Here is a 16,634-nt window from a genome sequence, read left to right as displayed (position 1 = left end):
AGTGTATTGCAGGGGGAGGGGATTACTTTGAAGGAAATTAAATGGACAAAATTCAGCTTTCAATTTGATCACAGTAGTATATAGACATTAGACCTGTCCTTAAAATTCAAAATGTATTCTATGTTTACAGAATGGGTTATTTTTTCCTTTTTATGTAAAAATGTTTAAAAAAAAATTTGGGGACAATCGGATGATGGGAGGACGGCGCGGAAACGTTTTAAAATTAAAAATTGCCTTCCTATAGGAAAAAACAAGTTTTATGTATTCAAGTATAAATTTTTTTTGTAGTGTACTTAAACCTACTGCTTAAAGGAAATATTTTTATTCATATCAATTTATTTAATACATCTAGAAATATTAAAACTTAAATTAATTCTAATTTTTTATAGGACTTATAATTTTTTTTTATTCTTCAACAACTTGAAGGAGGAACTGTTTTTCTTCTTCTTTATTTGTAAGAATAGTATTGAAATCCTTTATAAATTTAATACCTCTTTCCGCTGTATCATTAGTAACAAGCAATTTGTGGCATATTGCGCGACCATTTTGAAATTCCTCGTTTGTTTCCCAAGACTCTTGATCCAAATACAAAAAGTTGGTTGACAACTTGTACTTCATAAAAAATGTTAAAGTTCTTTTGGATACAAATTCGCTTAAATCCGAATTGCCTAAGTCACTTAATTTTTTTATTTTGCGATTGTTTTGTAGTTTATTAGTTGGCTCTTCTGATTTTAAATTTTTTACCATTTTTTTCTTAACACCTACAGAAACATTGAAATCAAAGAAAGCCATTGCGACGTTTTCCTCTGACAAATACCACATGTGTTGTTACATTTTTCTCAGCAATTCCGAAGAAATACTTGGGTTCACTTTTTCATAATTAATACATTCTTTTACAAAGTTTAAATCATGCGGGGGAGAGGTAATTGCATTAGAGCATTTGTATCAAGCTTTTATATATATATAAACGATTGATCACGAAAAAGAAATATTTTCAAGGAATAGATTCCCTTTGACATCCAACGTGCATGACTTGTAACTTTTAAATTTACCACCATTGTCACCAAGAAATGTAGGTATTAGACGTAAAAATTCTTCGTAGTCAGCACAAACAAAAGTTTTTTGTAATTGTGAATGACAAAATTGTTTGATGTCATTGCAGATGCCATCACTTATATGAGATTTTATATCTTCACAGTCGAGCCCACTCTTAAATGATGAAGTGTCAATATTTGGCCAGGCTTTGGCAAATCTCTCGAAAATTGAGACTTCTGGTGCTTGAGTCTCTTTGAAATGCAGGTCGAATACACTACGCAAGTATATTTCTAGAATGTGGTGACGGCACGGTAAAGTCAACAAATTTCTTCCTAACATGCGTTGCAATTGAGCGCATGCTCCATTCATTGGACCAGTATTAGTGGACGTGGTGTCAAAAGACATGCCTTCTACGCGATCTAAAATATTCCATTTACTAAGTGTATCAAAAACGGCTGTAGCTATATTTTCACCAGTGGCAGATATAAGTTTTGGAGCGCCTAGAAATTTGGATTCGCCATTATAACTAACAAGCACTGCAATTCGCTCAACTTTTATTTTTCCAATTAGATCCGGCAATACTTTACCATCCCAGTGGACGACCATTGCTTGTGTATCACTTAGCTAGAATAGAATATTATTAGTATTTAAATAACCTATACGTGTATTTTCAATCATGGTATACTTTGTCAATAAAACTCTGTTGAATCCTCAGTGTTTCTTTTCTGCAAAGCTCTTCCCTCAGTCTATGGAGAGTAGAACGATTGACTACCAAGTCGCTAGTGCAATGGCCCAATGCTTCTGCAGTCGCCATCAGAATGTGCATCGCCTTTCCATCGCTTACTTTAGCGCTATCAAGTGCTGAAAGCAATCGCGGTGTGATAAAATGTTTTCTTCCCCTGTTAATACAAGTTGAAGCAGTTTGTTTTGTATTTTTTTTCACATTGGTTTCCGCTACTTCAGGCTCACTGACACCAATATCTTCTTCATAGTCCATACCAAAATCGTCTTTGAGTTCGACTACACAATATCATTTTAAAATTGACCATTACTACTATAAATAAAATTAATTTCATTTGATAAACTTACGATTCACTTCCGGCATTTGTTGATGTTTCCTTTTTCTAGACATTTCTTTTTCAATGCGGCCATGCTACCAGGACGACCTTTTTGCCTTTGTAGAATCAAAAATTCCTTGTCTTCGCTAATACGCATGTTTTGTAAAGCATCTCTATGAGCAATGTCAAACAAATTACTCAATTCTGCAGAAAAGTCTTCAACAATTTTTTTCTGAGCATCAGATCTCTCATTTAGTACGGTTTTTTGAATCTTCTGATATAATTTGTACAGAGATTTTAATTTATCGACACACCTAGCTACATCTTTTGTCGGAATTCGAGCTTGTTGCCAAAATATTAATACAGCATTTACATATTGTTAATTTTGCACTTTCTCTCAATTGCCGATACACAAATCTAATGTTATAAAATAGTAATTGTAGTATTTGTTTGTTCGATGGTAGTTTAGCACATGTCATCTGATGAGAAATTCTTCCAATTAGTTCAATATTCACAACTTGTTCAGAACGTTGTCGTGTTTGTATATGTAATGTACTTGCAGTTGCTGGTAATTCACTCATTTCTTTTTTTTATTAAATAATCAATTCGCACAAATTAACACATCTGATTTCAAATGCCAAACAAACGAGAGTGACAATTATTGAAAAAAGAACACAGTCCATTTACTGTTTTATTTCGCTGCACAAAAATACCGTTACCAAAGTCTGCAGTCGGTCGTTTTTTATTTTTGCAAATATTGCATCATGTTGCAAAAATAAAGCAGTCGACAGTTACGACGATGGTGCGTTAAAAAAATATTATTTACCGTTTTTTCACTCGAAATAAGAACAATATATTATTAAAATTATTCTTTATATCGTGCTAGTTGAGACATCTTAAAGCATACATATTCATTTAATAAATACACTAAAAGAAAAATTGATACTTGAATACATAAAACTTATTTTTTCCTATAGGAAGGCAATTTTTAATTTTAAAGCATTTCCGCGCCGTCTTCCCATCATCCGATTGTCCCCAATTTTTTTTTTTAACATTTTTACATAAAAAGGAAAGAAATTAGCCCATTCTGTTAACTTAAAAAACTATTTCAAAAATCTCCATATAACGTAGAACACCTCTAATAGACATGTATAAAAAGTTACGAATAACGTTCTTGGAAAACTTGCTAGGCGAATAATTTAAATTTTTTCCACTGCCTAAGTATTAAGTTGGCTATGTACTACATCTTACGACGTTTGAAAAATAAAAAAAATTACCGTTGCAGTTAGCGAAACTTAGATATGAAATCATATTGTAAAGTTTACTTCACTTGGATTTAGCCTTTGTGATTTCCGACTCATCAGAGATAAATTGAGTGGCGTAGTGAAAGAAACCGAATTTTTTCATAAGTTTTTAATTGTGCGCACGTTCAGAAATGGTGCCGTAGGAAAATGTCTGATCGCATTCGGCGTAAAGGCTCGCTCTAGAAATACGCACCAATCGAGCTAGAGAAATTACAAAGGAGCTAATTGATGCCATTTGAAAATATCGCAAAGGACAGTTGAACGCATATTTTCAGAAAAAAATCTGAAATGCCGCCGTTTACCAAACCAAAGAAACCAAAGTTGACCATTCGAATAAAAAATCAACGGCTAATGTGAGCCAGACTCTATCAGAACTACACACAGGTGGATTGGAACAAGGTAAACATTATAAATTATGATCGAACCTCGAAAGTCCCCTATTCAAAGAAACCCTGCTAATTAATATGATTTTCTTCTTAAAAAAGTTTATTTTTAGCGACGAATGCCATCTAGAAGCAGTGACAGAAGCTATTCAATTTGTGCGACGTACTTGTAGACTGTTTGAACGTTAATAATTTTCGGCGGAGAACTGTATCCCTCATTTGAATAAGCTTAGAAGAAACCAAATTTGATTGCTATTTATTCACGATTTCATCAAAGAATATCTAATTCTTTCCCAACATTTTTAATATAATTCTTCTCCGGATAACGAGCAAGTTGAAAGAGTATGAAATGTTAGGTTTTGCCCGAACTTAACACTTACTTGGTTAATATATGTAACCTGGTCTACGTTCGAAAACTAGTTTTCTGGGAAAAGCTGTTAAAAATAATCGTCAGTTTCTCGTTATCTCATTAATTGTTCTCCTTTTTTTTTGACACCTAAGCCCCCTTTCCGTAGACCAGGTCACATATGTAGTAATATTGACGCGTTTGAACTTCGCAAATTGCAAAAATATACACTTTTTGGTGACAATCGAAGTTAGTTCTTCCTTACGTGTTTTACTAGAAGAAATTTTAAGTACTTTGTGCAAAGGCTCATTCAATAACGTATAATGATTGTTAGTAGGTTTGTGTTTTTACATGCTTGAAGTTACGTTATTTTTTTTTTTGTATTGAAAATTAATTTAGTAATTATTAATAAATCGTTAAGAATGATTTATAATTAAATGTATGTATGCACTTTAATAGAAATGGATATGAACTTTTGTAGTTTTATTAAACTAATACATCGGACTGAAGTTTTATCTTGATTACTTAGATGTCACTTGCTTGAACTCACCCTTTTGAACCCTATGAAAATATTCCTGAAATGTAGTAGTTAACTACATAGGTGAAAAATTCTTGACATGTTTGTTAAAAGAAATCGAAACGAAGGGATATAATATTAGTATTGTAAAGATAGTGAAACCGTGACATATTGTGATTAGATAACCTATTTATTATTTTTTGTGAAAAATATAATAATGTTTGAATTTGATTGTGCATCAGTTACCTTATTTAACCCGATTTTCTAAACCAGAGGTAAAATAAAACCAAAATAACTTAATCCTTAGGCATTTGTTAATACTTACTTTCTATTTTTTAATAACTATAAAACATATATGGATACTTTTTTATTTGCATATTTCTTTGCTTACGCCATTCGTATCAACTTAAATATTTGCAAATATTAATTAGACGGTTAGGAATCTACATTTGCTATAAAAATATACAATTATTTATTTTATTTTAAATTTTGGAACCTCGCCAAAACCAACCAAAGTTAAGTGTAAAATTTTGCGAAATCTTTAATAAAAATGTGTACACGTTGTTACTTTTATAAAAATATTTTAATGCAAAAGTTATATAATCATCGCGTTTTATAAGAATACAGAAATATTTCTTGAACATAATATCATTTTATTGAAGAATTATGGAGAGATTGGTACAATATGCCTTAATTGTTCAGTAAAAAAATGGTGTTTAATATCTTTATAAAATATGAAATATAAAGCCACCCGCAAGTACTGGGAGTTTACGCCAGTTTAGCCGAGTACGGAAAAAGGAATTTATCGTACGTTATCAAGTTTCACTAAATACGTATTTATAATTATTTACTAATTAAGTTAATTTTCGCCTTTTCAAGAAGGCCTCTACGAGCTAAGGGGATTATGGGAACGTACACTATCTGATATCTTCTAAAAAATTGGATTCCTGTCAAGTTGAAACTAGTTAAAAAGTATTTAGTAGATTTACATTACCGTTTGACTACAGTATTTATGCAACATCAGTAAGATCAACAACATTGCAAAATATTACGTTGTAAAAATTGGCATTATATACTAACACCTCTATTCTGTGCACTTGACAAATTAACAAAACATTGAACATTAATATAAATATTTATGAAGTAAGAAATATTTTGGTATTCTGTGACAATCTTGATAAAAGTAAAAGCTTCAATTCGTAAAGCTTTACCCCACACGTGTGGTGAACAAAATAATGTAAATAGAAACAGCTGATTTCTATTCAAATTATGTTTATTCGTTAAAATGGACTCTTCTCAACGTAAGATTTCATATATATCAATTAATTATTAACAAAATTTATAATTTAACTTTTTTATAGTAAACAAACACAATAGAGCTACTCACGAGCTGCTGGAGGCTTACATATATGCTTTTTATTCCAAGTTTTCTAAAAAATCTGGAACATATTTCAAATAAATTAGTATATAAATTAATAATAACAATTTTCATCTTCGTTTAACAATAATAACAAAAGTTAAATATCTTCCATTTTCACAACAAGACGCACAATAAAATATTTAATTCATAACGAGCACTGTCAAGAGCATTTGACATCTTAACAACTTATAAAGAAAAGAGCTTTCTATTTCAGACACAGATTTCGAAATGCTTGATAAATTTCAAATTTTGTAAATTGGAAATATGAATTTGTCAAGTGCACAGAATATGGGTGTAAAGCACAACTAGCAATATTTTGTTTTATTTTATATCGAACTTATTGATTTTTCGCAAAACATTTCTCTCGAACACTCCTAAGGCCGCCTCATCAGATGATGTCATTATCCATGCTTCCGCACCATATAGTAGAACGGAAATTATACTTAAGGGATTTAGACTTTGGCCTCTGTTCGTCGAGAAAAGACCTTACTTTTTAATTTCCTGTTCCGTCCACAATAGCACCTATCTGAGTGAGCGTTGGATTTCAAGTCTGATATTGTCTTTGGTGTTAATTCTGTTTCCAAGATAGATGGAATTATCTACGACTTAAAAGTTATGATTGTCAACACTGATGTGAAAGCCAAGTCGCGAATGCGATATCTATTTTTTTTGGTGAGGACTTTTCACCTTGTCCTCATCCACAACCAGTTTCTTTTCATGCTGTCGAAGGCAGCTTTAAAATCAATGAATACTCGTAGGTGGTGTGTCCATCTTCCTTTCACGAGTCCTTTGCAAGATTTGGCGCATGATGAAAATCTGTGTAATAAAAGATTTTCTAGGTATTTTTGCACACTGGTAAGGTCGAATTTTTAGCATTATCCCTGTGAGCCAGCTTGTCAATTTCTTCGTATTCACGCATTCCGGCCTCATTCTTTTTTGTATGCATATGCACCTCGCTTCCCTCTTCAATTCTTGTTATCTATCCCACCCCACTCGTATTGTGGTTGATCTTAATATTGCAAGGCAGCCCGTCCAGATTTCGTCACAGCTGCACGACAGTCCTCATCGTACCAGCTATTCTTTCGAGTATAGAGTATAGAGCAAATACGAGTATGTTGGAAAGTTTTTTTGCAGTATACTAAATACACACTCGATAATTGGAACGATACATGAAAAAACTTTGTAACACGTTTCGTCTAGGCAAAAAATTGCCAAGCAAAACATTTTGTTATAATCAATTTAATTGAAGTGATAACATCAAATTTATTGTTAATAAAAAAATAGTTTTACGAAAGCTTATGATCATTATTTGTGCAGAAAAATGTGAAAAGGAAAAAATACCAAAAAAAAAAAACAAATTTGAAAACCAAAAATGAGATGCCAATTCACGTTTTTTATAGCCATTTCAGAATAAAAATATCAACTTTCAAGGTAAGAAATATTATTTTGTTATTTGAAATCTATTATTATTACTCTGCTTACCAGAAACTACATTATAAGCTCGATCCCTTATGAAATAAATTGCCTGCTGTACGTTACGGAGTCCCGTTGAAGAGAAGTCTTTATATGACAATTTGAAAGCTTTCCTATCAGAGCAGCTTTCGCGAAGTTAGCGATCGTTTCAATATTGAAACACAGACCCATATGCTTTGGGATGTACTGATGGGGCACGTACAAAATCCTGCAATTATTTAAGGCTGTTGGTGATACTGATAATGCGATTTCCCGACGTTCTCGTAGGCTACCCTGAGCGGTGGCATGATGCAGCAGTGTAGTCAACTAAAACACTGGAGCGAAAAACAGCAAATGGCCTTATTACATTTCCATTCTCTTTTCTACTTTATAACTTTATATTGAAACACGATGGAGGTGCTGACGGCGTGATTATTGAAAACTTGTTTTACGCCGAGTTCAACACGTTCCCAGCTGTTGGAAACCAAATAGGCTAAGCCGGAGCAAACAGGGAACGGGTTGTCTAAGTGTAGGAATATTTTTCAATGCTGATCTTTTGACAGATCACCCATCTTGAAAACCAGCATTCATTATTGGATAATACAGGGTGGGCCAAAAGAAACCAAGGGGTGTAAAAGTTTAATAACTTTTTCGTTTACAATTTTTTTTTTTTATTGAAATTAAATGGAGAGCGGTATCGGTTTATGATAGAACATTTTTTACGTCCTGCTCTTGAAAACAGACCTGGTATGTAATTTCAGCAGGACGGAGCTACTGCCCATACTTCCCGAGACACAGTGGCACTTTTAAGTCAAATTTTTGGAGGGCGAATAATTTCCACAAATTCGGAAATTATTTGGCCAGCGCGATCCCAGCCAGATTTGACAGCACCCGACTATTTTCTTTGGGGTTATTTGAAGGAGCGAGTGAACAAGCCAGAGACAATCCTTGAACTCAAGGCAAACATTGGTGCAGAAATTCGAACGCTACAGCCACAAGTTTTGAAAGATGTTATGGAAAATGCTATAAAAAGAGACATAATTTTTCATACTTAGTGTAAAAAAATTTCCCTTTTGTATATATGTAAGTATATATATTTCCTTTAGTATAATCTGAAACCAAAAAAATAAAAAAAATTAATAAACGAAAAAGTTATTAAACTTTTACACCCCTTGGTTTCTCTTGGCCAACCCTGTATTAGTAAAAAGAAAGTAGATATACAAAATTTAACACCTAGGAATTACTTAAATTAAAAATTTTAAAGGTAGCTAAAACATATGACAATTTTTATACTCTTGCAACCAGTTGCAAGAATATTATTGTTTTGTTCTCCTAACGGTTGTACGTCTCACCTAAAACTAAGCGAGATAGATATAGGGTTATATATCTATAAATGATCAAGGTGACAAGAAAAGTTGAAATCCGGTTGACTGCCTGTCTGTCCGTCCGTGAAAGCTGTAACTTGAGTAAAAAGTGAGATATCTTAATGAAACTTGGTACACGGGCATATTAGTACAAAAAAAGTTCGAGTTCGCAGATGGGCGTAATTGGTTCACTGCCACGCTCACAATTCACCATTAACCGAAAACATATAAAATTCCATAACTAAGCACTAAATTAAGATATAAAACTGTACTTTCGCACAGAGGATCGCAGCAGCAAAGGGCACCTATGGCCAAAATTTTTTTTTTAAAAGGGAGGATCCCCCTTCTAATAGGTTTAATGTATATATCTACTAAACCGCTAAAGCTACAACAACGAAATTCACCCTGCGCAAATATTATAAGAACTTCTACCGACTCTGCGAAAATTGATGACAACCCCGCACCCTCCCTTTATAACGGTATTGTTAAAAACTACTAAAAGCGCGATAAATCAGTAATTAAATGGACCAGAGACGTAAAAACATGCCGCCGGAATGGTATGACAAGGCTTTATAGAGCCTTGGGTAAAAATTTGGCTATGGATATGGCACAGCCCACTTTTTGGTTAATTCCCATATCTCGGGACCCAACCTACACATGTCGATGTGGCCTACTTCCCACATAACACAACTTTAAATTCCACTTCATTCCTTCAGTTTCCAGTACATAAATCAAGAAGAAAATAATATAACGGAATAAAACTTTACACGAATAATGTTTTTAGTGTGTGCCACCATCAAAAATTGTTCAAATCCAAATAAAATTGTTCAAGCCCCTAGGTACAGAATATGGACCCCTGTACCTATAGCTGACTTTTGTTGGAAAATATCGGTCAATGTCTGAGATATATAATTGAAATTCAGGGATAGTACTTCTCTGATAATGGTATGTGAGTATGTCAAAAATGGGGGGAATCGGACCAATACTTCCATTAGCCGCCGTATACCTAATATAAAGATTTTCGAACTTTCGCGTGATTTTGTACCGCATATATTGGCCAATATGTGAGCTATCTTCAGGAAAATTAGAGGATGTATTTTACTAATAAGAGTGTATCTTTGTGCATAAAATAAAAAAAATGGCAAAAACTTGACATAGCCCCCATATAACTAATCTCAGCCTTTTCGAATATCCGGCTGACGTTACTCTATATGATTTGTTTTTTAGTATGTGACATGTTTATAGTATGTAGTATATGGAAAAATAGATAAAATGTGACCGAAACTACCCCAATTGCCATATACTACTACGTATAATGGTTTTTGTTTTTCTAACAAACCTCAGTCAGTATAAGAGTTACAATAGGTTGTCAAAAAGTCTTGCGGTATTTTCGCTAGTTGGCGCTGAAAGCGCGTAGTTCTAGTTTTATTCGTCGCATCGGGTCATGCTATACCTTTTTGGAAAGCTCATTTCACTTGTTTGATTGATTGTCATTTCTTTTAAGTCGTTCGTGAGTTATAGCGTCGCAAACATGGAGAAAAATAAAGAGAAAATACGGCATATTTTACAGTACTACTACGATAAAGGCAAAAATGCATCTCAAGCCGCCAATAAAATTTGTGTAGTTTATGGACCCGATAAAGTTTCCATTTCCACCGCACAACGATGGTTTCAACGTTTTCATTCTGGTGTGGAGGTGGTCGAAGAAGTGCCTCGCTCCGGAGGGCCTGTCGTCGAAAATTGCGATAAAATCGCTGAATTGGTCGAAAGAGACCGGCATAGTAGCAGCCGTAGCATCGGTCAAGAGCTGGGCATGAGTCATCAAAAATTCATTTCAATTTCAATAGAAAAAAAAAATTCAATAAAAAATACCGCAAGACTTTTTTGACAACCATTATATAGTATATTTATATATAAAATTGCTTGGAATTCGATCCTCAGGTTGACGTTTTACACCTTAAGCTATTTCTCTGGCTTTGATTCTTGATAGTTGCAATAGTATAAAATGCTCTGTTGCACCCGATTTTGATTTCAGCCTTTTCTCACTTGTTTACAATGTATTTAAGAACGCAACACCTTGCTATTTTTTTTTAATAAATTATATAAAGTTTTTTAAGCCACAGAGAAGTTATTTTTATTTACGGATTAATTCTGGATCATAGTTTTGAATTGTAATACAAAAGGCATATCATCTAACCTTTTTCAAAAACATCGAAATAATAATTACTGGCAATTGAAACTTCGATGGATTTTGAAATTTTTTAACGTATTTTATTAGTGAGCATAAAAGGCTTATTTCAGAACTATAAATAAGTGAAATACAGTATTTAGTACGCCTTCAGTTGGGCCACGCCCACTTTTCCAAAAAAATTACGTCCAAATATGCCCCTCCCTAATGCGATCCTTTGAGCCAAATTTCACTTTAATATCTTTATTTATGGCTTAGTTATGACACTTTATAGGTTTTCGGTTTTCGCCATTTTTTGGGCGTGGCAGTAGGCCGATTTTGCCCATCTTCGAACTTAACCTTCTTATGGAGCCAAGAAATACGTGTACTAAGTTTCATCATGATGTCTCAATTTTTACTCAACTTACAGCTTGCACGGACGGACAGACAGACATCCGGATTTCAACTCTACTCTTCACCCTGATCTCTTTGGTATATATCGGGTGATTTTTTAAGAGCTTGATAACTTTTTTAAAAAAAAAACGCATAAAATTTGCAAAATCTCATCGGTTCTTTATTTGAAACGTTAGATTGGTTCATGACATTTACTTTTTGAAGATAATTTCATTTAAATGTTGACCGCGGCTGCGTCTTAGGTGGTCCATTCGGAAAGTCCAATTTTGGGCAACTTTTTCGAGCATTTCGGCCGGAATAGCCCGAATTTCTTCGGAAATGTTGTCTTCCAAAGCTGGAATAGTTGCTGGCTTATTTCTGTAGACTTTAGACTTGACGTAGCCCCACAAAAAATAGTCTAAAGGCGTTAAATCGCATGATCTTGGTGGCCAACTTACGGGTCCATTTCTTGAGATGAATTGTTCTCCGAAGTTTTCCATCAAAATGGCCATAGAATCGCGAGCTGTGTGGCATGTAGCGCCATCTTGTTGAAACCACATGTCAACCAAGTTCAGTTCTGCCATTGTTGGCAACAAAAAGTTTGTTAGCATCGAACGATAGCGATCGCCATTCACCGTAACGTTGCGTCCAACAGCATCTTTGAAAAAAGACGGTCCAATGATTCCACCAGCGTACAAACCACACCAAACAGTGCATTTTTCGGGATGCATGGGCAGTTGGCCACCAAGATCATGCGATTTAACGCCTTTAGACTATTTTTTGTGGGGCTACGTCAAGTCTAAAGTCTACAGAAATAAGCCAGCAACTATTCCAGCTTTGGAAGACAACATTTCCGCGGGCTATTCCGGCCGAAATGCTCGAAAAAGTTGCCCAAAATTGGACTTTCCGAATGGACCACCTAAGACGCAGCCGCGGTCAACATTTAAATGAAATTATCTTCAAAAAGTAAATGTCATGAACCAATCTAACGTTTCAAATAAAGAACCGATGAGATTTTGCAAATTTTATGCGTTTTTTTTTTTAAAAAAAGTTATCAAGCTCTTAAAAAATCACCCGATATAACCCTATATCTGACTCTTTTAGTTTTAGGACTTACAAACAACCGTTATGTGAACAAAACTATAATACTCTCCTTAGCAACTTTGTTGCGAGAGTATAAAAAGTCCCAAAGGAGCAATTGACTGCACGCACACTGCTATCAATATAATTTGAATAGAAATCAGCTGTTTCTATTTACATTAATTTGTTCACCACACGTGTGGAGAAAAGCTTTTCGAATTGAATCTTTTACTTTTATCAATATTGTCACAGAATACCAAAACGTTTCTCGCTTGATAAATATTTGAGTTAATTTTCAATATTTTGTTAATTCCATAGAGTTTGGTTGACATAGCTATAGTAGTTTCCGAGATATGTACAAAAAACTTAGTAGGGGGCGGGGCCACGCCCACTTTTCCAAAAAAATTACATCCAAATATGCCCCTCCCTAATGCGATCCTTTGAGCCAAATTTCACTTTAATATCTTTATTTATGGCTTAGTTATGACACTTTATAGGTTTTGGTTTTCGCCATTTTTTGGGCGTGGCAGTAGGCCGATTTTGCCCATCTTCGAACTTAACCTTCTTATGGAGCCAAGAAATACGTGTACCAAGTTTCATCATGATATCTCAATTTTTACTAATGTCACAGCTTGCACGGACGGACGGACAGACGGACGGACAGACGGACGGACAGACGGACGGACGGACAGACAGACATGCGGATTTCAACTCTACTCGTCACCCTGATCACTTTGGTATATATAACCGTATATCTGACTCTTTTACTTTTAGGACTTACAAACAACCGTTATGTGAACAAAACTATAATACTCTCCTTAGCAACTTTGTTGCGAGAGTATAAAAAGCAATTTGTAAAGTCTCTTCCCTGTCAACCGATTTCTTTGCAGTGTGATCGTTGCTCCAGCAAATATTTTGAAACTTGCTTATACAATTTTGGAAATACATCTTTCATATCATCCCACATTTCAGGCCAGAACATCTTTAAACTGCAGCAATTTGAATTTCGGATCTAATATAGTAGTCAACGCCAGAAATGAATTGAAATCAAGTTTGTCAAATCTTCTTTTCGTGTTCTTTTGCAGTTCACTTTTTAACTCCCCCCCCAATAGCATCTTGGGCTGAAATTTTTGTCAGTGAAACAACTTACTACATTTATAACTATGCTAATGGTACGTAGGTATCGGCGTCAATCTCCCTGGTCACAGTTTAAAACATTTTAATAATTCAATCACCTCCTTAATTTTGTTCAGCTCGGAAGCATTAAACGCGGAGGGCGAGTGGGCAGTAAATAAAATAGAGGCTAACCAAATGGGTCTGGCAGTGAACGAGGGCAACACGAAATATTTCCTTTTTTTCCAAAATTATTTTATTTATTGTATCTGCTTTTTCTTAAAGCCTAACAATAAGTAATAAAAGCTTAAATCTATTTAAAAACTAGACAGACTCAAGCAAGTGATTGAGCTGTTTTGGTGATACGTCGCTCTTTAATACGCAGGCAAATCTCTTCTTTTAAGTCGTGTTTGATCGCAGGAATGTACCAAAGCCTTAGCCAAAGGGTTTGGGTGATCTCGAAGTTTAGATATATATTTAATTCTGCTGTCTTCTACTTCTTTTTTTACCATAGGGATACCAAGGTCTTTATGGATATTTTCGTTACGCATGTACCATGGTGAACACGTGATTGATCTAAGCATTTTTGATTGGAACCTTTGTATTAGATCAATATTAGTTGCACAGGTCGTACCCCACAGTTGAATGCCATACATCCAAATCGGCTTTATGACCGCATTATATAAAAGCACTTTGTTGTCTAGGCTAAGTTTGGAGTTTTTTTTTAAAATCCAATTTAAATTTGCAGCTCTAATCTTCATTCATGTTATTTTACTAGAGATATGTTTTCTCCACGTGAGCCTTCTATCTAGGTGAATACCAAGATATGTTACTTCGTTCGCTTGTGGTACTAAAATATTGTTTATTTTTACTGCCGGGCATGTCTTTGGTCTTAGCGAAAATGTAATATGCTTACACTTCTGTTCGTTCACGTTTATACGCCAGTTCGCTAGCCACTCTTCGACAGAACATAAATGCTACGCTAATATTCGTGATGCTGAATTGTGGCATTTGTTACGGCTCACTATAGCTGTGTCATCCGCAAAAGTTGAAGTTAATACATTATTAGCTGTTGGAAGATCTGCTGTATATATGATGTATAGTGTTGGGCCTAAAACACTGCCCTGGGGTACACCAGCCCTTATCTGTCGTTCATCAGATATGAAATCTCCTACTTTTACCATAAATTTTCTATTTTTTAAGTAAGATTCCAAGGTTTTATACAATTCTAAAGGTAGAATTTTTTTAATCTTATATAAAAGACCTTCGTGCCACACCTTATCAAATGCTTGAGCTACATCTAGAAATATTGCTGAGCAGTACTCCCCGTGCTCAAATGCCTTCCTTATCTCGTTAATAATTCTATTTACTTGCTCTATTGTGCCATGTTTCGCATGAAATCCGAATTGATGCATTGGTATTGTGTTATTTACTTGGAGGAAAGGAGACATCTTTGATAGTAATACTTTTTCAAATACTTTTGAAAGACGGGGTAGAAGACTGATTGGTCTGTATGAAGACGGCTGTGTTAGGTCTTTCCCAGGTTTATCTATCAAGATAATCTGCGACTTTTTCCATGAAATTGGATAATATCCGAAACTAAGAATTGCATTGAAGAGCAAAGAGAGCACATCTACAGCAATAATTGGTAACTCAATTAGCATTTTTGGGGAAATTTTATCATGTCCCGGCGACTTTTTTGGATTAAGTTCTTTGATGATACCAATGATTTCAGAAGGTGAAGTCATAAGAGACTCGAGCGACTCTTTAGCTGTGTTGGATAAGATTGACAGCTTAAAGTTGTTCTTTGGCAAATTGGGTTGAAATACCTTTTCTAGGTGATTTGCAAAGCAATTAGCATTTTCCTCGTCACTTCGAGCCCAATTTCCACCCAAGTCTCGTATAGGCATGTTGGAGTCAGTTGGTAGCTTCATGGACTTTTGGGCTTTCCAAAGGGAATTTTGCTTGTTTGAATTTGGACACAGCTTCTTTATATACATTTCTGTGTTCAATTCTATATAAATATTTCCTGTCATCAAATAAACAGTCGTCGCTCTCGCGACTTGGCTCTCACGTCACTGTTAACAGTCATAACTTTGAAGCCGTAGATAATTTCGTCTATCTTGAACCAGCGTAAACACCTCCAACAATGTCAGCCTGGAAATCTAACGCAGGATAACTCTCACCAACGGGTGCTACTTCGGACTAGTAGGCAATTGAGAAGCAAAGGCCTCTCTCGACGAACAAAAACCAAACTCTATAAGTGACTCATAATTACCGTCCTGCTAAGTATGTGGTGCAGAGGCCTGGACGATGACAACAACTGATGAGTCGACGTTACGAGTTTTCGAGAGAAAAGTTCTGCGAAATATTTATGGTCCTTTGCGCATTGGCCACGGCGAATATCGCATTCGATGGAACGATGAACTGTATGAGATATATGACGACATTGACATAGTTCAGCGAATTAAAAGGCAGCGGCTACGCTGGCTAGGTCATGTTGTCCGAATGGACGAAAACACTCCAGCTCTGAAAGTATTCGACGCTGTACCCGCCGGGGGAAGCAGAGGAAGAGGAAGACCTCCACTCCTTTGGAAGGACCACGTGGAGAAGGACCTGGCTTCGCTTGGAATATCCAATTGACGCCACGTAGCGAAAAGAAGAAACGACTGGCGCGCTGTTGTTAACTCAGCTATAATCGCGTAAGCAGTGTCTACGCCAGTAAAGAAGAAGAACTGGACGAGTCTCTCTAACATATAAAAACATGAATTCCATCGCGTTCTTACGACAATAATCATTTTCTTGGTATTACTTGAAGAAGCCCCGGCGTAGTTTTGTTTCTTCCGCAATTTATCATTGGCATTGAAACTTCGTTTAATAAACTTAAGTATGTTACTTCGCGCACCTTAGTGATCAAAGCTGGTAGCTGGTTCCGTAGACTTATCTATTGATTGCTTTACAAGCAAATTTAGGGTGTGTGCGAAGCAGAGTATTATTTTTCG

At 35.1% G+C, this 16,634-nt stretch overlaps 1 protein-coding gene across 1 annotated transcript; it reads right to left on the bottom strand.

The window, feature by feature from the left end:
- Positions 1 to 442: 442 nt before the first annotated feature.
- Positions 443 to 2,798, bottom strand: LOC126764103 (uncharacterized). The gene is made up of 3 exons (XM_050481892.1): positions 2,125 to 2,798; positions 1,721 to 2,055; positions 443 to 1,659 (listed from the first exon to the last, which is right to left on the bottom strand). Exons 1-3 carry the CDS (start codon positions 2,165 to 2,167, stop codon positions 976 to 978), a joined length of 1,062 nt encoding a protein of 353 aa, XP_050337849.1. The 5' UTR covers positions 2,168 to 2,798; the 3' UTR covers positions 443 to 975.
- Positions 2,799 to 16,634: the final 13,836 nt, after the last annotated feature.

The sequence above is a fragment of the Bactrocera neohumeralis genome, unplaced genomic scaffold, assembly GCF_024586455.1.
Source record: "Bactrocera neohumeralis isolate Rockhampton unplaced genomic scaffold, APGP_CSIRO_Bneo_wtdbg2-racon-allhic-juicebox.fasta_v2 cluster09, whole genome shotgun sequence".
NCBI lineage: Eukaryota > Metazoa > Arthropoda > Insecta > Diptera > Tephritidae > Bactrocera > Bactrocera neohumeralis.
Note: the sequence above shows the minus strand (reverse complement) of the source record. Positions and strands in the feature narration are given on the sequence as shown.

Excerpts from the sequence above, each read along its gene's own strand:
- LOC126764103 (XM_050481892.1), bottom strand. The coding sequence starts at position 2,167 with ATGTCTAGAAAAAGGAAACATCAACAAATGCCGGAAGTGAATC. Across the intron at positions 2,056-2,124 it reads ACAAATGCCGGAAGTGAATC|TCGAACTCAAAGACGATTTT; the intron begins GTAAGTTTATCA and ends GATATTGTGTAG. Across the intron at positions 1,660-1,720 it reads AACAGAGTTTTATTGACAAA|CTAAGTGATACACAAGCAAT; the intron begins GTATACCATGAT and ends ATTCTATTCTAG.